The 26140-nt window shown below is 32.5% G+C and overlaps 1 protein-coding gene across 10 annotated transcripts in view; it reads right to left on the bottom strand.

The window, feature by feature from the left end:
* Positions 1-26140, bottom strand: part of LOC143222095 (tensin-3-like) — a 314899-nt gene that overhangs the window by 9603 nt on the left and 279156 nt on the right. For 6 of the 10 annotated variants that reach the window (XM_076448035.1, XM_076448032.1, XM_076448034.1 and 3 more), the window contains 13 exons: positions 23750-23992; positions 21857-22409; positions 20775-21000; positions 20436-20611; positions 19300-19712; positions 11809-11951; positions 10498-10639; positions 8654-8705; positions 7100-7254; positions 6525-6611; positions 5589-5714; positions 3737-3829; positions 2004-2081 (listed from right to left, as the gene is read on the bottom strand). In XM_076448035.1, coding sequence (XP_076304150.1) covers positions 2004-2081; positions 3737-3829; positions 5589-5714; positions 6525-6611; positions 7100-7254; positions 8654-8705; positions 10498-10639; positions 11809-11951; positions 19300-19712; positions 20436-20611; positions 20775-21000; positions 21857-22409; positions 23750-23992 — 2487 coding nt within the window. The remainder of the gene's footprint in view (positions 1-2003; positions 2082-3736; positions 3830-5588; positions 5715-6524; positions 6612-7099; positions 7255-8653; positions 8706-10497; positions 10640-11808; positions 11952-19299; positions 19713-20435; positions 20612-20774; positions 21001-21856; positions 22410-23749; positions 23993-26140) is intronic. The other 4 variants (XM_076448033.1, XM_076448037.1, XM_076448041.1 and 1 more) reach the window with 1 other exon arrangement.

The following is a 26140-nucleotide window of genomic DNA, read 5'->3' as shown; positions in this document are numbered from 1 at the left end:
CTCGTGAGTTTTTGGCCAAACACTCGATCACTGTTCTTCCCCACCCCCCTACTCACCTGATTTTGCTCCTTGCGATTTTTTCTTGTTCCCCAAACTCAAAAGACCCTAGAAAGGAAGAAGATTTGAGATGATTCCCGAGATTAAGGCAAATGTGACGAAGGAGCTGGAGGACATTACAAAAGAAGCATACCAGGACTGTTTCAACAAGTGGAAACACCGTTGGGATAAGTGTGTGCGTTGGGGAGGAGAGTACTTTGAAGGGGTCCCAGACCTGTAACTTCTAAATAAAATACATTTTGTTTTATGATGCCAGTCCGCGTATTTTTTTGAACAGACCTCGTATTGTTAGATATACGTGACTCTTTTAATGTAAATAGTGCAAGTGTTAAATTTAGTTATTTTTAGAAGCAGTATTTTCTCGAGCTTTTTTACATAACTGTGAGAATCATACTTTGTTTACTTAAGCTGATATAAACTGGTGATTGTTGTATTATCACATCATTTTACTAGATCCTTTAAGTTTCTCTTGAGTATTAATACCTTGTAGCAAGTTGAAAGTACTAGGCCTCAGTTGCATCTAAATGTAGTTCAAGTCAGACAAAGTTAGCCATTAGATACAGTCAAATAGATCTAGATTGTTTGTTTGTAATTTTAACTGGAAAGACCACATTGTGGCACTTTTGTTTTTAAAGTGAAATTACTGCAGATTGTATTGTAATAAGAGTACAGAAGAATAATTTATCTTTTCAATTCTGTTCTAAAGTAACTGAACCAGCCCATGTGAACTTTGACAAAAAAACAACATTTACTTATAGCTCAGGATAAAACTGTGGTGACTAATTATATCATGATCATTTAGTTCTGCACTTGACTTGCTTTTTTATTTTAAAATAAGTGAACAGCATGCTGTTTATTTATTGTTGAAACTTATCACCAACAAGTCTCAAACACCTGTTGTAATGAACCCTGCTCTATCTGTATATAAAAATCTTATGCATATGTTTTGTTGGAAATTCATGTAGTCCATGACAATGTGAGAGGACAGCACTTGATAGTCTGGGACACAGTTCTGTGGCCATATTAACCACATCTATTTGGACAAGTAAACAAACTAGCATGTGGAATTTGAGAAGGTATGATGAAGGTGCTTAAAGTTCCATTTGTATGCCTCCAAATCACTTTACGTTAAATTACTTGAAGCATTTTGTAACTCTAAGTTAACTTTGTAGAGTCATTGGGATAACAAAGCACTAAAGCCAATAATTGCCAGTAACACTGTATTACCAACCAGTAAGTATAAGCCTATTATTTTTACATCAGTTGAGGCAAAATTTTGGGAAAGTTTGAAAAAGCCATTTAACAAAGTTTATATTTTTACTGGACAGTCAACATAGTTTCACTAAGAGACTGATTACCCATTACACCAAGATCCCTTTCTTTCATGAAACTATTAGGATTATTTCCATTCTAAATACTTGCCAATGGGATAGTGGTAAGTCTTTTAATTTACAATGCTAATATCATGGGTTTGATCCCCCTCAGTGGACACAGCAGATAGCCTTACATGGCTTTGCTCCAAGAAAAACATACATATTATCCAATATATACTTATAATTCAAATTATGATAACCCACAATGAATTGTTTTGCATTTATTACAATTAAAACCCATCTGCCATTTACTTGTCCAACTCACTAAATGATCTAAATCCTTTTGTAAAGCATCTGCATCCTCTTCAAACTAGCAACACCAGATACCTTAACATCATCATCATATTTGAGTAATTTGCTAACCCTTTCTTTATCTATGTCACTGATATAATTAAAAAGGATAAAAAGTCCTAAGACTCATTTACTCCTATTGTAGTTCTTTCTTATAACCTTTACTCTTTGTATTGTCTGAAAAGACATAATATTTTATATTTGCTCAATAAAATATTGTAGTTTCAAATCATATTCAACAGATGCCTTGATATTCCAGTGATTTTTTAAAATCTGATTTACCTGCTTCTGGAAGTAGGAGTCTGCATGGAAGTGCCAAAGGAGTTATAGAATGCTGGTATACCAAAGCAGATAAACTTCCTAGGAATAATGAAGAAAAAAATCGTATTTAAAATAATACCTAAGAAAATAATTTCTGTAAAGCTTCACATTATCCTTGTTACAGCAGAAATTAAAAGTGATGAAACGTATTATCACTAAACTATTTTACACGAGGACTTCTGGTCACAGTAGAAATCGTTTGTTCAGCTGGGTTACTACCAATAAACTTTAATTGAAAGTCTTTATATTAATTAATCAGTCATGACTAACTAACTTCTATGATATGTAATATGTTATCTGAAAAATGTTGTGAGATTGTAACATAAATAGTCTTTGTTTAACCCTGTTTTTTGTAGTGTTTTGTTTTAGTCAGTTGCAAATTATTAATCCAGTTCAGAGAGTCAATTATGATGAAACATAAAAATTGGAAATACTTTTAATTTTTTTTATATCAATAAAACAAATTTGTGTTTCTGATAAGATGATGGACAAAAAATAGAATATCAAGTAAGTTTATTTTGGGATCTAATATTGTGAGAAGGCTTACTTATAACCCCTAAGAAGAAAGTAATTATTATGCAGGTTGATTTAAAAGCCATACTTCAATATTCATATTTCCAAATACTGCTCAACACCATGGTGTATTTAAACCCAATCTTTACTGTGATCATTCTTAGTGATGTTTGTGTTTTATTAACTGTAATATATCTATTTTTCTTTTCTTACAATAATTCTTTGGGATGTCCTTTATAACCTTGCATTATCATGTGGAGGTGTTTGCTTTTGTGGAAATTCTGAAATGAGACAGTAGCACAGCATGACAGAAGTTAATATAAGACAACTAATCCCAACAACATTTAGTCATCAAATTGCTCAAAAAGCAAGAATAAGCCAGAAAAGCATGCTCCAGGATCTTAATGAAAACAACTTCAATGTTTACAAGGTGCACATGTTTCAGAAGATAAGCAAGATCAGATTGAGAAGTTTAATGAAAGGTTCATGACATGGAAGAAATGGATGAAAACTTCATCAAAATAATGTTTTAGACAAATGAGGAAATATTTCAAGTCAACTATGGTTATTGACATCGCTTCCTGGGTAGCAGGAATCCAAGTCCAAAATGCAGACATCAGTATGGTTTGATATGGTCTAGTAGGATAACATGTTGTTGGTCTATTATTCATTGATGGGATAGTAGAAACGTGTTTTCTAAGAAATGATCTGAGAAAAATGGTGATGTTAAGCTGTGTTGTGATATCACCAATGCACATTTTAAATAGATGCAATAGAAGAACTTAAGAATAAAAGTCATGATGGTGCACATTATATGCATCATCCTGTAGATAAAAACCTACAACAGATATAACTTTTATGCAAGTACACTCTGATATACACTGTTTGCTGCTACCAGTTTCTTTGGTTCCTTAAAGATTTTACCATAAAATAAGTTTTTTGTAGTTTAAAGTTTAATTGTGTATAGTGTCTAACATAACGAAGTGTAAAAAGTAAATTGATAATAAATGTAATATTACATCATAATAAAGTATGCAAAAATAATCAAGCATGACATAACACTACCTTACCATTCATTCCTCATCAACTTACATAATGTGATAAAAATGTTTGTTCTCTATACTATATTAAGTAAACATAGAGTATCAACTGTTAACATTTAAACTTATTGAAAAACTTACCAAAGACAGGTTCATTAGGGCAGCCCTTCAGTCTAACACCTTTAGATGTTGGCTCTATCAGAAAGTGTCGTACCAATTCGTTTGAGTTGTCCCCTATAAATTGGGAAAACAATGCATGGAATTTATGCCAATTTTTCAAAAGCATATCAGCTATAAATTAAACTTTCAAACAAAGATTATATATTTTCAACACAAGTTATATAATATAGAAACAAACTCAAATATTTAATAAGTAAAAACAAGTTATGAAAATTTTATGAACTTGTGATTGGTTCCCATATGGTGATGATAATTTATTCATTACTTATTTTCTTGAATTAGAATTACCTCACTACTTTTGGTCTTTTAAGCTTTAATTTTAAGAAACTTTACAAAATGTACAAAAAAGATCAGTGTGATATTATTTAGTTTCTCCTCTTGTCTTTACAGCTGCCTGAATACAAAGTAATTACATTAATATTGATTTTTTTTCGCTAATTATTGTCAATAAGTAATTTGAAATTGTGCAACTACTAAAGACTTCTTGTTAAAAGGATATTAAAATTGGTACATGTATATTTACATTATTACCAAGAGGAAATCCTCAACAGTCACAGCACTTGAAATTCTTTTAGTCAGGATTAGAGAGTAAGATAATCTTATGAGACCTTGGGCAAGATCAAATATATCTAAAGGGTTTGACATCCTGAATCCAAGACTATAATTAGATCACAAATTGATCAAGAGATGACAGAGCTGAGAACTAAAAGTTTGTACTTGAAAAACTCAGAACCATTTTATGAGCCACTATGCCATGGCTAAAATCATATCGACTTACTTCAGTCTTGATTTAATCTTATAAAACCTCATCTAATGAAAATATGTAATTCTTTATTTATAATCTAAATACTCTTCTAGAATAAGACCACATTTGGTAAATAGGGATCCATACTAACATCTTCTTATGCAGGTATATTGACCTGTGATACCTATTCAAGACAAACCAATAGATGGCACAGCACACATAATATAACTGGCCTAGTGATTAGGGTGCTGCCTCACATTCTCTGGATTACAGGATTAAAATCCAACCCTGAATATGCTGGCCTTTTCAGACATAAAGGAGTTGTAATGTTACAATTAATCCCATGATATGTTGGTAAAAATAGCCTAAAAGTTGATGGTGGATAATGCTGACTAGCAGCTTTCCTTCTAGTCTATCATTGAAACTTAGGGAAAGCCAGTGCAGATAGCCTTTGAGTAGTTTTGCACGAGTTGTAAACAAACAGGCACACTAAATACTGGAATACACGTAGAAAAGTCAGAATGTTGAAAAAATGTTTCCTTTGACAGTCAAAATATTGGGCTACTTTTATTTTAATCTTTCAGGTTGTGTTTCTAAAATTTCAGCTTAATAAATAAAGTAGTTCCTGATATTCAAATTTTAATTAAATAAATTAAAAGATGTTTTACTTCATTAAAATCGACATTACTTTAACATGACAGGCCTTTAAGCAGTGTCTGCTACTGCTGACCTTTAAAAGTAAAGGCTAAATTCATCAATTTACGTGCTAAAATTGGCCAAAATACAAGCTATTCATAAGTACTTTAGGGCACATGTATGACAGCTACAACTAAGAAATGGAATTTATATTTTAAATGGGGGAAAAATATTCTATTTCTGGAAATATACATTTTTATTAGCCTGAAATAATAAGTAAAATATGATTTTATGGGCTATTACTGACTCTTTTAGCAATTATACATGTTTTACTGATTAACTTACCGAGGAACAGGTTTTAAAGGTTTGTTTGGAGGCCCAGTTAGAAAAAATAAAAACAGTCATACTTATGTGACTGTACAAAGAACATACCTGATTTGTTTTGAACATTTGGTGGGGGTGTTGCCACTTTCAGAGCAAGACCAAAGGCTCCAGGGAAAGAATTACTGTCTCTCACCACAAATGTACCAGGGGGCTTGTCTTTCAGTATGCTGATAGCTATAGAAAAAAACATACATATAAGTGTAAACACGTTGAAATTTCAGTGTACCTATAGCTATTGTTATAGATTGCATAGCAAAAACATGTACTAGTAATGAATTTGAAACTTAGATTTTACAGTCACTCTAACAGAACCTGTACATGCATTTTTCAGAACTTATGTGTTTAAGTTGTTTTTCTATTCCAGCACCTTAACTAATAATAGTAACTAGTAATTGCATCAAACATGACATAGAAAGAAACATGCTATAATACAATTAACATCTCATTTTTTATTATTTAAATGTCTGTATTAAAAGATATGAAAATTCTTTATGGGCATGAGATTTTGTCAGTCATACAAATTATAATATTTTTACCATAATATTATGATATAAGTAAGTTTAAGTTGTCAGGAAAATTGTAAATAAATTTAGCTACCATAAGAAATTATAATGTTTTAAACTATTGTTCTGTAGTGTAGACATTTTCTTTATATTAAAAAAAAAGGAAATAATATTTCAGACTAGTAAGTGCTGTAGGTATAATTTGGCTTGAATTCTTTTTTCTATGTTATAAAAATTTCCTACAGAAGTATCTTATTTTACGTCAACAATAAATATACTTTTCATATATATTTTAACCTTTAATTAAATATTAACATCAGCATTAACGTAAAGGAAGAGTAAACAGTTTATGAACCTTTTAACAATATTCATTTACATAAATCTATTCTGACAATTGAGCTAAATTAAATGATGTTATTTGAATTATTTCTACACCTTGATAAACATGTATTGATGTGTGTCTCTTAAGAAAGACGCTTACCTTCTTCTCTACTGATGTTTGGTTTGTACCAAAATTTTGACGTATCCTTTACAAAGAGTGGATGGTGAGTAATAACTTCTGAAGGTTCTGGATAAAGCAAAACATGAATTAACGCACATATTTTATATGACTTGAAATCTTCACTAACCTTTTGACTATTTACTGAAAGAAAATGTATAGTTTCTAAACATGAAAATATTAAATTCTAAGCTGAAATATCCAATCTAAACACTGATTTTCTTTGTACTCTCCATGGGATTGATTCTACTAACTGATTTAAAATGCTAACTGCTGAGGGAAACCATCTCCATATATAGTAACTTTAGCAACTGTATAAGACATAGCAAATGAGAGAAAGGCTGTTCAGAGACACTAATTTATTTACTGTATATTTCATTATGTAAGATATAATAATTTTTCATCAAAATATATACATATTCCACAGAATAGTAACAATAAAAGTACTGAAATTTGATCTTTGAACTTACTCATAAACATACTTAAAACAAACAAACAAAAAAAGCAATCTCAATTAACTGTTTTCTCCAATACTGAGATTACAGCTGGATATTCACCTGTGAGAGAGAGCATGCTGGAGCGACGAGATTGCCCAAAATACACCGTTGGTGAACTCTGTCCATTAGCAGAGTGAGGGCCAGTGCCAGGCTGAACATTAACCAAGTCTTGTCGTAGGGTTTGAAAAGTTGCAGGAGAAGGGCTTCTGTCTTTGCTGGAAAAACATTTAATGTATAAATTGTAAGAAAATGGACATATCTATATATCTTTATATTACAAACTATGAAGGATATAACAACATGGCTTTGGAATTAATCCTTTTGTAATTATATTTTCAAAATTCTGACTAAACATTCCAAATAAAAACTTCTAAAATTTTATACTCTAAATTTTAAGATAATGGATATTAAAAATTTAAAAGCACATTTAGTATGTTGTTCAAACCAATATATAACTTCTGACATGTATTTAACATATGTGTTGTTTATTAAGTAACCATGCCTTACTGCTGGGTAATTAAGAAGAAAAATAAATAAATAAAAACACTTGTAAATAATTCCTAACATACCTGGTTGATGAAAATTAATAGGAAACCAAAAACAAAACTAACATTTCAAGACTTTGAGACAAACTAAATGACAGTTCTACATTCTCTACAAATTTTCATAATAATTTATGATAACTGAAATCATTAGACTAAAAAATTAAAACTTCTTTGCTCCAAATAATATCTGTGAAAATGTCTTGTCCATTTGTAACTTTAAAACTCCCTATGTTGTCAGAACTTAAATTCTTACAACTAAATGTTGACTAGAATTTATTTACTCAGTAAGTGTGAACAATGCATCACTTCAGTCAATAAAAGTCAATACTGATAGTATAGGTAAAGGGTTTTAACCAGGCTGGAAGTGTCCTTTGTGATAAAGCACTTGAACTATTACTTGGAGATCCTGGGTTTAAATATTAGTCTTGTAATAGGTTTTGACAATTCAGAAGAATGTTTAGGGGGTTAACCAAAAATATAAGATCAATAAAATTATTGTTAGTTATTAAACAATTTTAAATTCATACCTGTAACTAACAGCAGAACCTGAGGACCATCTCCTCAGGGGATTAAAGAAAGCACATTCAGGCTGAGCTCCTCCTGCCCTTTGGAGGATGGGCCTTAAAAAGGTAATACATGCAAGCAGAGGGAGGTTAAGCAGTTGATTTGTTAGTAGATGAAAGAAAATGTAGGAAAGTAATTGTACACATTAATTGTTTAAGTAAAACATTTTTTTTTTGTGATTTGTAATTTTAAGTCAAAAAGTGATAATAATAATTTATTCACGTGCATCAGTGATAGTCAAATAATACAAGACTCGATGAATAGATTACCTGGCCATTTACAGCAACATATGTTACTTCTAAATAAATGAAATGCTTCTGTTAACAGGTACAATATTCTGTTGTTAATTTTGTTCAGTAAAGGAGAAACTGAAGTTTGAAAAAAACCAGCACAATAATTCGATAGTGGTATACTAACAAAAAATTATTTAAGTTTGTCACAAAGCATAAAGTTTAAGAGCAAAATGATGCAAAGGTTTGATAAAACCTTGAAATTTGAAACCTACCGAGATAAAGTTGGACTTTTGGGTGGAAGGCCTGCAACTGGTGAAGGAGATTCTGCAACAACAAAAACAAAAAACAAACAACTAATTTATTGTATCAACTGTTATGTTAAACCACATTATACATAATTTTACAACTGCTACTATTAAGTGTAGTTTACATTTATAATTACAACTCTTAACTTTACATGTATGAAGTTTGTTTGTTTTTTTGAATTTCGCACAAAGCTACTCGAGGGCAATCTGTGCTAGCCGTCCCCTAATTTAGTAGTGTAAGACTAGAGGGAAGGCTAGTCATCACCACCCACCGCCAACTCTTGGGCTACTCTTTTACCAACGAATAGTGGGATTGACCTTCACATTATAACGCCCCCACGGCTGAAAGGGCGAGCATGTTTGGTGCGACGGGGATGCGAACCTGCGACCCTCAGATTACGAGTCACACGCCTTAACACGCTTGGCCATGCCAGGCCCATGTATGAAGTACAATTCAACCTGTGCTCAATGGATTATACTGAACAAAAATTACAATACGTTTGCTGAATATAATCAAAATTGTACATGAAAACAAATTAAGAAAGGGGAAGATATTTAACAATTTATAGCATTAAATATAGAAAAGTGTCTGAACCAAATATTCAAAAGATTAAGTTGAAGTGGAATTTTTGAATCACAAGTTAATATTAGTAATCTATTAACTGTACTTAATAAAATGATACAAAGAATATGTTTATGTGAGTTTAACTTCTTTAAATGATAGATAAGGTAAACATTAACTATCCTTTCTACATGTAAAAGGAGAGTCTAGGCCTTTGGAGGCTTCACAGACATGTGATGCTTTATCCAATAAGATTTATGAAACCCAAGTTATGGATTGTGGTTTTTAGGCCTTGTTCATTTTTGTATTAATGAAACAGATTAATTACTGGCTTATGCTCAAATCTAACAATGGGGTAATGAATATTTCTGTCCAAGAAACAATACTACAGAATCTGAAACATGTGTTCCATAATCTTGTAACTTGATTAAGAGAATAAATAAAAGCAATATAAGAAAAGATAATAATTTTCATCAGAAGCTCCAACTGAAATCAAATGTAAAAATGTGAAAAATCAAGAAAATGAAATTAAAAAAATATAACACTTCAAATTGTAACTAGAAGTTGCAAATAATAGATGTAAAACTTAGAATTCTTAAAAGAAAAAGAAACCCAACTGAACATTGCAGTGCTGATGAAAAATATTAGATTTGTGCACAAACAACATGCTCAAGGATGCATAGAGGATGTGTTGCCTTCCTGTCAGTGAAGTTGTATAATTTAAAGTTGCTTAGTGAAAAACAAAGTGCCATAGTATGTGTTTTGCTTTTAAATGCAGGAATTGGAGTTGTATATAAAGGTATGCTGCATACCCAAAACTATTAGTGGCATGAGGTATTGGAGCTCTATTCTGTGTAGGAGTGACTAGCATTTTTTAAATATATAATTACTCAAGTAAAGTTGAAAAATTTCAATAAAATTTTAAAAACCTTTACCCTTGTCACAATCTTCACAGATAAAGCACTTAAGTGTTAAAAATGAAAGCTAAAATTTTATATATATATATATATATATATTTTTTTATGTATTTCATTTAATTTTAATTTGTAATCTTTCAGTTTGTCTTGTCTTAATGTTATGTATGTTTATATTTATATATATACCAAAAATGCAGCCCTTTCATTTCATACCATTACAATAAGAAATCTATACACAGTTACTATGAATATTAAATGTTTTAATTTTCTTTTAATTCTGGAATAATTATACATATTTTAGTATTTTAATGAAACTTATAAAGAGTTCCAACCTTGGTTGGCATAAGGAGTCCTGGTTCCAACAGGAAAAGATGGAGTAGCTGGACGATCTCCAATCTTTGTAGGACTTTCTGGGGGACTTGAACTAATCACTGAGGGGGACCAAGTAGGAGGACCTTCAACAATACTTTCAGCCTACAATTAACCATATTCTATTAATTGTTAAACTAGGCTTTTAGATTCATTTCTCAACCAATAACTGCTCACTAAATATTAGTTATTCATTTATGTTTTGATGTAATGCACACATTATGAAAATAAGAAATATGAAATTTTGTTGGTAAATTGTTTCTTTCCTTCTTATTTCTCTTAACTCATTATTTGGGTTCATAGATATTTAATTCAGTGAAAAGTACAAGATAATTTGACTTTATTCAAGAGAAACAAAATCATATATTTTATTTTGTTTAAGTTATATACAAAATACATACCCTAAAATGAAATAGTTTGTTTTTTTACCTATCAGGCAATGTAGTTTTATTTAGTATTAATTTTCAAAATGAATTACCTAATTATTATTAAACATTAGTCTTAAATTTTTCTAATGTGTGAACATAGGTGAACAAAAAATGCATACTCTTCAGGACATGCAGTCATTTAAGTTCACATGTATCACAAAGTTTACAAGACAGCCCAAACAATAACAAATAAATAAGATACAATTTGGTTTTCCTCTTTCATTAAAGTATGAAAACAAAAAGTTTTTGTACTTTCACTTTCCACTCCTCACATAATTTCACAAGCAATAAATATTAAAACCCAATATAAGAACTACATAAATACATAAATGTGATATAATTCCAATTCTGTATATCTTAAGTAAAATATTTGCAAATTAAATCAACTGAATGGATAAAAATGTAAATATAAAATTAAATACAAATTTGTTTAATTTAAGCTTCTTTTAACTGGAAATTGAATCTCTTGCATTCCAAAAATGGGAATTAGAAAAATATGGTTCACTTAATGCACTGTTAAATGTTGTGATGTATATATTACAATGATCTGAGTAAGGGACAGGGCAATTTTTGAGATTTATTATGTAGTAATTGTGTAAGTTCATAAGAATTATAAAACTTTCTGTTAGGCTTATATATTTTGTCCACAAATTGGACACATTAAAAATAAATAGAATTTCTTGATTGACAATTAACACTATTTTTAAAGTTTGTTTCTCACATACAAGCTTGAATTTCCAAAGTATTAATGAAATAATTATCATGACAATTATTGTTCTTACTTGATACTTTTATTTTAGACCACATTACCTAAATACATATACATATATACAACTTGTAATGCACCTTATTGGGAGTAGACTGGGGGTAAGTTATAAATGTCTGACAGCACTGGACAGGTGGAGGCTGAGGGCTCTGGGTTGGGCTGCGAGAGGGCATGGACATAACTTGAAGAGACTGTTCTAGTTCTTCCAATTTTGAAGGAGAACCTGTAAAAAACATGAAAAAACAATTTTCTATCACAACAGTAATTAAAACTTTGCCTGCTTAAAATGACACAGGTTTTTTTTTAAATAAACTTATACAGCAGCTCAGCTGAAATTGTGGTATTTCATGTAACATCCAGTGTGAATTTTATTTATCATGACTGAGAATGATTTAGATGAAGAAACACTGGACATCTTCTGATGCAACATGCCCCATAGACATCACAGACATGAGGTATGTGAAATGGGAAAGTCTAGAGGTTTTAAATGTTTTGAACTGCATTTTGAACTGTTTCCTGTACTTTTTATGTGCCATTTTGTAATAACAAATTTTCACTAATAGGTTATAAATGTAACATAATTATTTTGAATTAAAAATTACTCATTTTAATTTGTATGTTATTTCAGCCTGCATATACCACAAATACATTAAGTTGAAATGATTCATTTTTATCAACAGTTATCTTGCACTAGTGTTACAAAGTTATTTCGAGGTCATTTTCTGTTTAAGTTCTATGCTATAATGGAGATATATTTATACATTTCTGGTTTCTTGTGTACAATATGATGTAAATGAATGTTGCACTCTTTGATGCAGAAGATTCCTTTGTAGTTGAGCTGCTCTGTAGCCGCCCAGGCCCAAACCAGGATTAACCATTACTGTCAGCCTCATTTTAGGGGCTCAAAAATGGTCTAAGTCCAAATAAGTAATTTGCAATTTTTGTCATATTCTTTGCTCTTTGTGATGAGTAAGTTAAGAGGTCTTTACACAAGTTGCATTTCTGCCAGTATCAACTTCATTAAAGTGCTTTCCAAACATCTAAGCAACTGCCTTGCTCTCTCTGTGGAAAATCCTCTTTTATGTTGATGTTCCTCTCCAATCACTTCTCCATCTGATTCATCAATTTACTGCCAATTAGCACATTTCCTACAGTCAATTAACAACTTATAAAACATTACTGGAAAAGTAAAGTTCCAAGTGTCTACTGTTAGATACAGTACTAAATTACATAGTTTACACTCATCTTAAGCATGATCCAAACCAACTGGAAACATCAAAATGTGATTCATTACTGCCTCAAAAAACATAAACTTAAGTTTGGCTTAAATGTCTGTGGTAAAGAGCGTATAGTGGAAAACAAAAAATCAAACTGTAGAAAACTTTCGATGAATCAATTGAGATATGCACTTATTTGCTGACTTGTAAACTTACACCCTATCCAGGAAGGGGGGATTTAATTTGTTTTTATTATGTTGTTATTACAAAAACTTTTGCAAGTTTTATACCTACACTAAAATCTTACTCTAAATAAATGGTATGCTCTAACTATTTGCAAAATTTTCTTTTCATCTGGTGATCATAAATAATCTATGATGATTGATTAATTGCACAGTATGCTTGTTATTTTAATTATCTTTATTAAAGAATTTACCTTACTTTCAATTCTATGAGATATAACTGGCAGCTCTTCTTATCAATCAAACAGCATTTAACACTACCATTTCATTTTACACTTACACAACAGCTAAATACCTTAATCACAAAAATAAGTTAAAATGGAAGCAGGATAATACTTAACAAACTGTTTTCTTGACACAATGTTTTCAGTTGAATTTTAAACCATTTATTTATGACAGAAACTTCCTCTTTGTAGCTGCAAATTTATCATAGAATTAGTTTTCATTTTGAGTTCTTTCTCAACTAACAGTTATTCAATATATAACAATTGTACTTGTCCTAACATTATTCTTACTTGTGACTTATGACCTTGCAATCCAAAAAATAATTTCTAGGTTGATGCAGTGTTGCATAAAAAAATTGGTGGCATGAATTTGTAGAAGACTGTCCAAGTTTTGTAAGCACAGGAGCTGATCCACAGAACCTTATATAGCCAGTATTAATGCAAACTTTCAACTTCACAGTACACAGATGAATCTCAGATGTCATGTCATCATAAGAAAAAACTGTAAAATTTACACACTGGTTGTCTATAATTGTTCTAGATGGTATGAACAATGGTTGTTTCAAATTTGTTAAATCATGCTGTGATGTGCTTATTGAAGTTATTATTTTCTTATACTGATAATGTATTTACCATAGGTACTTACCTTTCTCCATGGATATAGCTATTTTAGTTCAGTGCTTCCCTCAGTAAACAAAAATTTTTTCACATGCCACAAGCCTTGAGTTCTCACGTGTATTCTACAGTCAATGTAGTTTTACTGCATTTCACATGTAAATCATCAGTAGGAGTGCAACACACCCTCCTGACAGATGTGACTTCTATTGAACTATCACTTCAAGTTTTGGTAGAAAATGGAAGTACTAGTTTTCAGTCCCCCTGCTAGTACACTGGTAAGTGTATGGAATTGCAATACTAAAATCAGGGGTTTGATTCCTCTCAGTGGGCTCAGCAGACAGCCTGATGTGTCTTTGCTATAAGAAAAACACAGACTAGTTTTCAGTGGGGAGGAAGGTTGTGAAGTGTGAGAGAAGTACCTATTAGAAATATATTTTCATATAGAAAAATTATAACTTCCAATACACTACACTAACTTCTCTTACAGATATAGCTCAAATTCGATACTGAATAGGTGTAGGGACCAGTGTGAGGGAAAAAAGGAAACATCTTTCAAAAGCATACAAAGAATACCTGAAAATTAGATATTCTAGCAGTAAAGGATCCTACATGGGAGACTGCACCACTTCTGTACAGGTATATTCCACACTCAGTAAGGAAAGAAGTTATTCAAACATGGGCTGAAAATGGAAAAAGCACATTCAAGAGGGAGGGAACCAAACCACTTGATATCAAAACCTCAATCCCTTTGAAAATAGTAATGTAGGTAAGAGTAGAAAAAGATGAATCCCAAGCATAGAGTGGTTAGGGCACAATGAACTGTACATGGGCAAGATAATGGCATCCAATATTCAGCTACCAGAAACTGACATCCACGTGAGGTCAGAAAAAAGGATCATGTCATTTTCATCTCAAGTGTGAGAAAGATACTAACTGATCTGTGAATAGGGAATATGATGGAAAAGTGATAAAGTGTATTAACAATCTGGGAACCTGACATCTGGACAACCTGAACAATAAAGATGGACCTTAATTGTGAAATATCCCACTCAAATCCAATCAGACAAAAACCACTCCCAGTAAAGTAACATCCTAGGTAAATGAATATCTTCGATGGATAGCACAAGAGGAAGAACTATGGTAACCTGCATGTTCAATAACTGTGACATACAACATGGTAGAAGTGAACAGGAGTTCAATTGAGTGAGGGAACAGAGACACCCGTAATACTTAAGTGATGATTTATATTAATGGTTCCAGATCTGAATTCAACACCCAGCCATTGTGAACCTAAACCCATGTGGGAATAGAATGAGAGATATCAATCAAAAGGGAGAACTGCAATTTTGATGCCTCCAAAGTTACAACATCCCCTCTAATAACTCTGTTCAAAGATGCAGTATCAGATTGGAGAGCACCTCATCAATACCAGTAGATTCAGTATTGTTTGCATTGTATGTATTGATCACATTCAGGAGGATGCCTCTATGGTCCACCACCTCAGCAGCTTGGAATTAGGTGATAAGGACCCCCATACTTCACTGGAAGAAAAAGGGGGAAAAAATGCAATGAAGAGTCTGAAGGAATAACAACATTGGAGATAATGCAAGGGATGATAACAAGAAAACCTATTTTGAAAAGCACAACACTCCTGATTTATTCAATTTAAGGAATGGCAGAGATGGGCAGCTATCTCCCTCAGTTTTCCCCTGAAGTCCCTGAGTTAGTACAATCCATAACTTGCATATTAATGAAGACAATGTATCCTGAGGAGAGTTAAAAAAAACTTTATGGTACCAGGAAAAATGAAAAGAGTGGGATAAGCTGTACAGTAACCCATGTTTGAAGAGGCAAAAGTCCCCTGATCAAACAGCCAAGTGAGAAAATCCATAAGAAGAGAAACAGTGGGTTGAGCAGGTGAAAACTCCCAAACCAAAGACCAATGGTGGAAAATGTTTGTTTTATTTGAAATTAAACACAAAGCTACATAATGGGCTATTTGTGCTCTGCCCACTATGGGTATCAATACACAGTTTCTTGCATTTTAAGGATGCAGACATATTGCTGTGTCACAGGGGGACAGGCACACACACACTTATGTTGGTAAACATCCATAGGGGAAGGGTGAATGCTCTAAAAAAATGAAGTGACTCACAATGATGATCTGGATCTCCTCACTATGGACAGGATAAAAGCTAAGAAGGAAGGGCTAGATGATGTAAAAAGACATGGAGTAAGAGGAAGAGGTAATGGTAGGGCAGATTGGAGTTGGAGGTGAAACAGAAACCATAGTGTGGGTCTTGTCCAAACACAAATGCAGATTGTGGTTAAGAGAAGGAGGAAGAAAAATGGAAGCCTCCAAAGGATCCTGTGCAATGTCCCATTGGTTGTGAAGAGTGTACTGAAAAAACCTCATATACAAACCAACTGGGTAAAGGGTTCCATAGAAGACCACATCTCCAAAAGCAGCAGTATCTTTCAAGCAGTAACAGGGGGATCGTTATGACTGTGAAGAATTGATAACTCCATTGAATGGAGTCAAAGAGGAGAAAGGTTGGACCTAACTGAGAGGAGTGTTGAAAAAGAACACAAATGGACAAGATGTTGGGGAGGAAGAAAGAATGACTTCTCCAGCTTGATTATCCAACCCACACAAACTGCCTCCAAAAGAAGCAAATGGTTGTAATGAGTAGACACCCATTTAAAACAAGCTAACAGAAGCTAGTCATCCATGTAACAGTGTAAGCACAACCTTTGATCACGCATATGTCAGGCAAAAGCTTTGACTACTCAACAAAAGACATATGGGGCCAATGCAAGACCAAATTGTAGGGTGCAAAACTGATACACTACCCTGTGATGAACAAACTGAGGATAGTGCCTTGATTGAAGAGATATTAAAATATGCAAATAAACATTCAAGACATCTACTTTGATCACCTAGAGACCTAAAGAAAAAGCCCATCTGAGGGTAAAAAAAGAACAAGACAGAATCAAAACTGACTAAGGTGGAATAGATCAATCACAGTTCACCAGTCCCTGGTGTTTTTGAGCTTCACATGCTGGAACAAAATATTCTGTACTGCTTTGGCCAAATGCTGACTGGTGGTAGGATCCTAAGGCAATAAAAAATATATGGGCACTCAAGATAATGGAGGAGGGAAAAAGGAAGTATATGGCAAGTCCCTGGAACAATAATGAAGTAACCCAAAGATCTGTAGCAAAATTACACTGTGGGAGAACAAAATCAGTCAAGCAAGCTCCCAGTGAACCAGAAACCTCAGGGTAGTCACTGGTATTGTTGGCAATTTGTCCATCTTTGTCAAATAATATGATGAATGATGAAACCCTTATAATTAAGAATTGATAAAGGAGTGGGATGGGAAATAGTAATATGGGATGTTTAGTCTCAAAGTTAGACAAACAACAAAGCAACTTTGAACAGGTCAACTGCTGTCTCACACTTTCCACATAGAATTATAAAGGCTCAGGAATATCCCCAAAAAGAGGCCATTGTAAGTCACAAAACTAAGTACATGGTAAACAAAAAAATCATGTGTGTAAGGAAAGAGCAAAAAGTGCCAACATGGAGATAATCAGGGAAAGAATATCCTGAGAGTTTTTTGAGTGCTTTAGAAAGGATGTGAATGGTGGACAAGTACCATAGAAGAGTGAATAGGGTACAACAAATGAGGGGAAAACTGAGTACAAGATAATGAATATAATGATCAGGGTTTGCCCCCACATAGGTAGTAGTGATTTCAAATGTGGAAAATCAAGAAACAGAAATGCAGACTGATGGTACATTAAAGCAAGCTGATCTGAAGCCCTTAGTGTGTGATCAATGCTAGCACCTTCAAGCAAATACAAAATGCTCTGCATGAGCCCCAATATTTGGTAAAGGAGAAAACACAAAATACTGAAAGTAGAGAGGTATCACATAACAAGAAGGGAAGAGGATTATATGAAACTGGAGAAAGTGACAAAATAGAATACATCTGAGAAATCATGTCCAAAAAGCCATATTAGTCTTAACTGATTCTGCAGTAGGGGTATAGAAGACATGGTAAAATCAGATGGAGATGTTTCAAATATATTCAGCATGTTAAGAAAGAAAATGGGCAACATTGGAGAAAAAGAAAGACTCATATAAAGATCAATCTCATTAAATAAGAATCAATAATTCCATAGTTGAGTACTTCTCATGTACAACCTGCTTTAGGGTGCTGATAGATGGTATTACCTCTGAACTGGTAATATGGACTTTGTATTTCACAGTTAAAGATGAATAACTAAACACAAAAGTGTTAGCTAAAATAAATGAAAACCTAGGAAAAAAAAAGTGAGTTATCCATAAGTTGGAGAATGTTTGAAAGAAGGAACATAACAATTTCATTTCAAAATAAACTATAAAAGAATTCAAACAACAATGAAAGAAAATTTCAAAAATTTATAAAGCTTAAAAAAACCAAACAAGATTGCAGAGTACAAAAATAATTCTTGACACAAGCATTGTCAAACGAGAAGTGGAAGTTCAGTAGAATCAAACAGAGGGAGTCACATGCATCAGGAGGGTGTGTTGCACTCTTATTGGTTGAAGGTTGTCACATGATGATTTACATGCAAGAAGCAATTGAAGTTCATAGTTGTGGGAGTGTATGGGAACTCAAGGCTCATGACATGTGAAAATATTTTTGCATACAGAGGGCGGCACTGAATGAGAATAGCTAAATCTGGGAAGATACAAAGTAGCAGCTAATCAATTTCTATTTCTAAATAATTTTCAGATGAAGACTTTTAAATATTTTGTAATTAAGACAAATTTAAAACAGGTATTTATTTCATAAATGCTAAAAGCCTTTTCTTGTTGCTTTGCTTTCCTGGTGTAAACAACCACATGACTCAAAGTTCTGAATGTCCTTGATGCAATACAGAGCATGCATCAACTTACCTATAATTCTCCCATATACACCTTTTACATATCTTGCTGAACCTTTGTCAGAAAATCTTACATAAGATTTATTTCCTTCCATGATTCAGGTTTCAAAGCTGTAGTTGTAGTGAAAAAAACCAAAAAAACATCATCCAGTTTTGAAGAGGTGGTTTGGAAGATGCAAGTACAACCTTGTTTTATAATTATGCATTATCCAGAACTTTTCATATTTCTAAACACCCACGTGAACCATATATAGTGATGATTATTTACAAATAAGTAAATCTAAAAAGTTTCTTTTCCCAAAATGAATGCAGTATTTTTCCTTAGAACTTACCAGGTGTTGGCTCAGGTGAACGAGGCTTCTGGGCCGTTTCAGCACCAGGAATGTCACTCAAGAGAGCCAGTAAATCAACAGGATCTATAACTTCATCACTTGATGTTTTGGGCTCATTGCTATAAATCTGCTTGTCACTAGATGGGGGTGTTTTTGCTGCAGGAAGTGTATGTGAATTACCTGGCTGGAAGTTCAAGTCAGGAAAATTCAACTGCTGTTCACTGTGAGGATAAATCGTCCCATATGTTGTTGTGGTACTAATAGTAACAACTTGCTGTGGCATAGTATCATTTACAACTGTTGGGTCCTGTTCTTGCTGATGAATGACAGAAACTATAGGTTTCTCTCTGTCATAAGATGTGTCAGAACGCTGCCTTACCAAGGGTCTGTTGTTACTTTGCCACTGCTGATATCTAAGATTAGTTGTAGAATAGATTAGGAATAATCTTTTTTGGTTATTTTAATTCTGATAGATTAAAATGTAATTTTATTTCCTTTTTGTTTCTGTTCTGAGGAAAGGTTTAATAAAAAACAAATATTTTATTTTTCTTTAAGCAAAAACAGTAAATTAGTTGATCCAAGTACATATTTATAAAGATACATACTTTTGGCAAAACAGATATTATTTAATAATATGGTAAAAATAAATTTAAATTTATTAGGACACTAATCTCGTTGTCTTCTAATGTTTTGGTCAAGTTTCAGCACCAGAAAACTTTAAAGACCCATCAACAATTTTATAATTTAAAAGTTTTAAATAAACAATATATCTACACTTGAATAATACAAATAAACCTCCCAAAACTATGTCAGATTTCTTTTTTACAAGTGTACAACATCTACTTCCAAAACTTAAAGTATGCCCGTTTGATAATTAAAAAAACTTTTATATTCAGTATTATTTTCAGCCTATGCAGTTACTAGTATTGTGCATTTAGCTTTACACACATTCATTATATTTGTTCTTCATTTGTATACTCTGTGAAAAGCGGCAAATATTTATTCATAACTAAGACTTAGATTGGCACAATTAAAATAACACTAAAACAGGTTAAAATTAATTAAAACAAATATATATAGTAATTACGAATATCAGAAAGATTTTGAAATTACAATAAGCTGCTACAAAGTATTACCTGCTGCGTGTAACATCACGACTACTGCTACGAGAGGGGATGATTGGTGAAGACGGAGCACTTGTTCCTCTACCAATAGGTGGTTTAGCTGTGGTGTATGAGCCTGATGATGGTGATGGGCTTTTAGTGTGTTCATTGATGGTGTGGACATGGAGTGGCATAGTGTAGCTAAAATTCTGCATTTAAATACATATGATTTGTATAATACCTCTTTAGTTCAAGGATAATCATGATACACTTATTATACACAAAAGGTTCACAATACAAACATCTGTTTTTCCAAAGGTTTTTATGAATGTTTATGAAACAAAGGTGCAATATCTAAGTGTTGGAAAGTACCTTTGCAGGTGAATTTTCTCTTGATGATGATGACAAGTCAGTTGTGAACATTCCTTCATCCAAAAACTCAGGATTGGATGAGAGACTTTTCTTCGGATGGGTATTCTGAAATTCATCGATTAACTGTAACTGGGTGTCATCCCATCCACGACCTTCTCTTCTTGCCTTTAATTTCAACTGTTGTTTCTGAAGCCATGTCAGGGAACTGTCATCATACATCTTGAATCTGTTAGTTAATCAAATTGAATAAATTTTTCAACTGACTCAGTTGTCTTGCTTATAATTTAATAAGCTCATATACTTTTATAAGAATCCTTATTCATGGAAAAGATTCAAAGTAGTCAATTTATTTTGATAAAAAATTCAATATTTTGAAGACCATCTCCGTTTTTCCTAAAATAAATTTAAAGTGTGCTCACATAACCATAATGTGATTATTCTTTAATTCTAATATCCAGTATGTGGTGTGTGCTTTATTTGATAATAACTTACTGCTATTTGACCATCAACTTATTTGAAAGGAGTATAAACTGAAGGAAAATAGTATTTGGATGAATAAATGAAGCTTTTTCTTTTGCCAAAAATACCAGAAACTGAATTCAAAAAAACAAGTTAAAAATCATTTATTTTCTTAATATACAGATTTTATGTTTATGATCATTTGAAATTTTTCATAAACTGAGAATTTTTCTAAGCCTGGCCCAGTTTGACAAAACTCCAATACCATGTAGGGTATTATTACCAATGTGAATACTAAACCTGTGAAGTTTTTCAATATTTTTGTTATTTATTATTGGAGTGAAATATATTTCAAACATAATAAAGGTATCATGAATTTGTATATGCAATTTGAAACAGTTTCATCAAGTTTTAATGAGCTGTATTTCATGACAAATCAAAAACTATTGGTTAGTTAAAATCAGAATTTTCAAACAATTATAGTTTAGTTATAGTTCATGACTTTCTTATTTAAATACACTGCTTTGAATTCTTTAGTGAACAATGTGTGTCTGGTTCAACAGTGACTTTAGTGTCTATTGTTTTAATAAGAAAAAACAATGCTTATTATTTCAACAACTTACCCACTGGGTTCAGGACTGGATAATAAGTCACGCCTACTACTTGGCAAGATGGGAGATTCAGAGAGAGTCCTTCGTCGTGGTACTGCTGTATTACTTGAAATAATGCCATAAGAAAATGGGCCACTAGATTTTCTTGCATGGTGAGGCATACTGTATCCATCTGTTCCACTGGGTAGCTCTTCAGGAGTCCATTTAGATGCAGGCTTAGCTGAACTATCCACTTGTCTTACTATTTGTTTTGTTCCATTAACACTAATAATACCACTTGGGGGTGAATATGTCTGTGCAAATGTGTGATGTGTGGGTTTTGGACTTACATGCTGAGATGGTTTAGAGGTTGAAATAGTAGAGTAAGTCTTGTAAATTGGCATGGAGGAAGATGTAACCACATTAATTGGAGAGTTAGATAATGGTCTATCAGGAATGCTTTGAATTTCTCGAAGCATGCCATCCAACAGTTGATCAAGTTCTGTTTGTTCATCTCTAACAGAGGGAGTCTCTGATGTAGTTTTGTGGTTATCTTCTACAGTGGGTTGCCAGTGGACTTCTACCTCTGTTAAAAACAACAAAATTCTAGTATGTTAGGCATGTTTTATAAACTAGTAACTCAAAGCTGAGTGAGTTTTGTTAAAAAATCTTTAAAGTTAGCTAATTGTGGTATTGCAAATTGTTAATTTTGATATTTATTAAAGTGCACTATAAACTGTTACGTTATTCCAAGTCAAGTTCTGTTGCTAAATGCAAAGTGCATTTTATCCAAAAAAATAACACAAGTATTCTAATATGTTTCAATTTACACTTTTACTGCTCTATATGATTGCATTTACACATACTAAAAGTATCGTGATATTTGTGCAGAGTGTGATGAAAAACAACTCTGTTTTGTATTTAATGGTTTCTTGTTGGCATCATGAAGAAATGTTATTTGATAATTCAGTTCTAGAACACAAGAATATAACAACACACTACTATATATGTTACAACCGATTAATAAAATCTATAAAATAAGTACGAACTTCAAAGTTTAAAAATGTCCTATAATTTATTGTATAAGGTTAAAAACAAAATATATGATTAAAAACTCTGCATATTTTGGTGTAAAAAATTCCAACATCTTCAGGACAATTAACTGGTGCCCAGGAAATCTTAATTCTCCACGATACAATTTGCTTTAGAAGTAGAAAAGGTGGACTGTTTGAATGTTTTAAGAATAGGCTTCTGGTTACTTCAGCTTACAGGAAGTCATTCTCAGTTGTAATACCACTACATGCAGAATTTTGTCACCCACTGTCAGAAAAAATTGTTTGTTCACAGGCCCATTTAGGTCTCTTCATATAATGAAGATCTTATGTTTAAACTGAATTATTTAAAATATATAGTTATCAATAGAAGTTATCAACTGTATATTAAAAATAAGATTTATAAGAAAAACACTGCAATACATTATAAATTTTAGAATATAACAGACTACATACAATAAGTAAGGTTAACAAAGAAAGAAAAAGTTTGCCTTATGTTCCAGTACTGTCATCAAATATAAATAAGGAAAAAAAAGGATCTTCTGAAGATTATGGAATTATTTAACTGCGTATAATAAATTACTGTGCTGTTTTAAACTTTGAAGTAAACTTTCAAACTTTTTGTAAAAGATCCACTGAGAGGAAATCCTCCATTCATGTGTATAAACATATTTTTTATATCACAGATTAATGTTTCTTCATTTTCTTTTAGTTTTCACAAAAAGAAACGATTTCTGTATGGATGAATCATGAAAACTATACAGTTCAAAGTAAGCTTAATTTACGTTCAAATATTTCACTGGCTAATGCAAAGTAAAATTTATTATGACTTATCCTTGCAGAAGTCTTTTCCCAAGCATGCCAATTTACATACCTACAGTATTAGGTGAGGGTGGGCCATTAACTCCATTGGTTTTGCCAGGCACTAAAGAGTTGAATGTTGCTTGCCCTTGAATTCCTGAAGAAGATGAGATTCCAGAGTCCATGCTGATTGTATGAGGTCCATCAAGATCACTTAGTTCATCAGTCATTTGGGGTTGACCAGGAGCAACTTGGGGTTTCTTCTTACTGATCATAGCATAGAGACTGCCATCTAGTGGGCCCTCTGTGTGAGGAACTGTCAAGTGTGAACATACAGGTCTGTGGTTATAGGTGTTAGTGTCAGCAACACAGCATAAGTGGCAATGTTACAAGGGTTAGCTGGAGATTAGGCTTTTGGCTAACTGAAGCCCAAATTTTAGTTAGAACAAAGGTTATTAGGAAAATTATACAAAACCTCAATGATTGAGATTTGTTTCTTAGCTTTAGTAATAAGGTTATAAATGAACATTTTTTTAAAAATTAACTCTGTACAGGTTTAGAAAGTGCAGCTTTATTTATCACCTGCTACTGATGTAACTCTGTGGCAGCAAATAAGGTATTGCATTAACTCTTTGTTGAAACACATGAAAAATTATGAATATGTACTATGAATTTTATAGTATTAGACAGTATGTTAAACATAAAACCACAATAAATACACTTTTGTGCTACAATATTTATACTCATTTCTTTACCTATGAAACAATGTGGAATAATTCAAAAGTCAACTTATTAGTTATTGTTATTAAATGAAAATTTTAATTCAACAAACAACATACCTTCAGTTACCAAAAACTTAAATAAAATTTTATATCCATGCACTACAGGTTAATGATGCATATTACAAGCATTTAATTTCCTGTGTATGAGTGTTAAAATGTTTTCTTTAGGCTAACCTTTAGTACCCATCTGAAATGAAGTATTCAAGGCTAACAGAAATTATATACTGGTTTTCACAGGTTACGAAAAAACTAAAATAAAAATAATGGTAAAAGGGTGGGAGATGTGTTCTCCAAATTTACATGATACAGTTTCTAAAAGACAAATACCAGTTAAATTTAATGATTAATAAGTGTCTACAGAGAAAAGGAAAACAAAACAACCCTGAAAATAAGGAATAGAAAACAATAAGAAAGGGATATTCAATAGTAGGCTTAGTATTTCCTGACAGCTCCATATGACCCACAGGAATTTTGCTTACTGTTTAAAAGATGATCTATTGAGAAGATTGAAAAAGAGCTCACTGATGTATCAGGGTGGTTTTCAAATCATTAGGTATTTTTGGAGAAATACAACATGTTTTTCTAGACTATCCTAATCATGCTCTATGAGACTGAGGTCAAGAAAAACGCTGGCTAGTTCATATATATAATAGTGTGATTTTGCATATAACAGCTTATAACACATGCCCTTTGTGGTCAAACGTTATCATTCAATAGAAGGATGTTTCCTCGTAACTGCATGTGGTCTAACACTGGGATTCAAGATCTCATCCCTATATCTCTAGCTAGTCATAGTATCCATTTTAAACACAAAGATGTCCACCTATGAAAACTACTTATCAGTTCATCAAACCTCTACCACCAATAGAGCATGGGCTGGTTGTGTGTTTCATATTCCTTCCCGATGAATGTATACCATAAGTCCCATTGTCGGCCGAGTCTTTACTCACCTGTAAAAATAACATGGCATCTAAGAGGTACGTTCACATCAATACTTCAAACACTCCTGTGTTATGAGTCTAGGGGATACACACCATTGGTCATCTTGCATTAAGCCCTTTTTCATGCAACCTCCTGCTTATCATTGAAGCTGATACCAACATCCCTATGGTCATACAGAGATCCAAAGACAGTTGAGTTGATGTAGAAGATCTGTTTTGTTGTCTCAAAAGTCAAATATAATGGTCATTCTGCTGGGATTGTGACCTGTCCTTGTACTGGTCTTGTACAATATCTGCATGCATGTATCCATAGAATGGAAACATTTTTGTTCCCAATTGGCCATTCAACCACCTGCATCTGTAACCCTTTAGCCTAAAGCCCATAAATATTGTTCCACCTTATGAAGTGTTTCTGTTTCACCTGGAGCAATTTCTACTTTCGCACACCATAGGAGAGATTTAGAACAAATAAGAATACTATAATATTATCACATTTATTGGAAACAATCTTGTGTCACATTGCATCACAGATTTTTTTTCATGACAAACTCTGGCAATCCCATTGCTATGTGTATGCACAATGTTTTGATTGGTCTTTCCATTATACTTCACCTGCCATTGGTTACATACAGAAATTACAATTTTGTCTGTGGTACAATTAAGTAAATAAGCATCTTATTGTAATTATTCAAAGAAAATATGACAATACATTTATCAATTTAAAATAATAGATGTGTTTCA

This window comes from Tachypleus tridentatus, chromosome 8, assembly GCF_004210375.1.
Source record: "Tachypleus tridentatus isolate NWPU-2018 chromosome 8, ASM421037v1, whole genome shotgun sequence".
NCBI lineage: Eukaryota > Metazoa > Arthropoda > Merostomata > Xiphosura > Limulidae > Tachypleus > Tachypleus tridentatus.
This window is presented reverse-complemented; position numbering and strand designations above follow the sequence as displayed.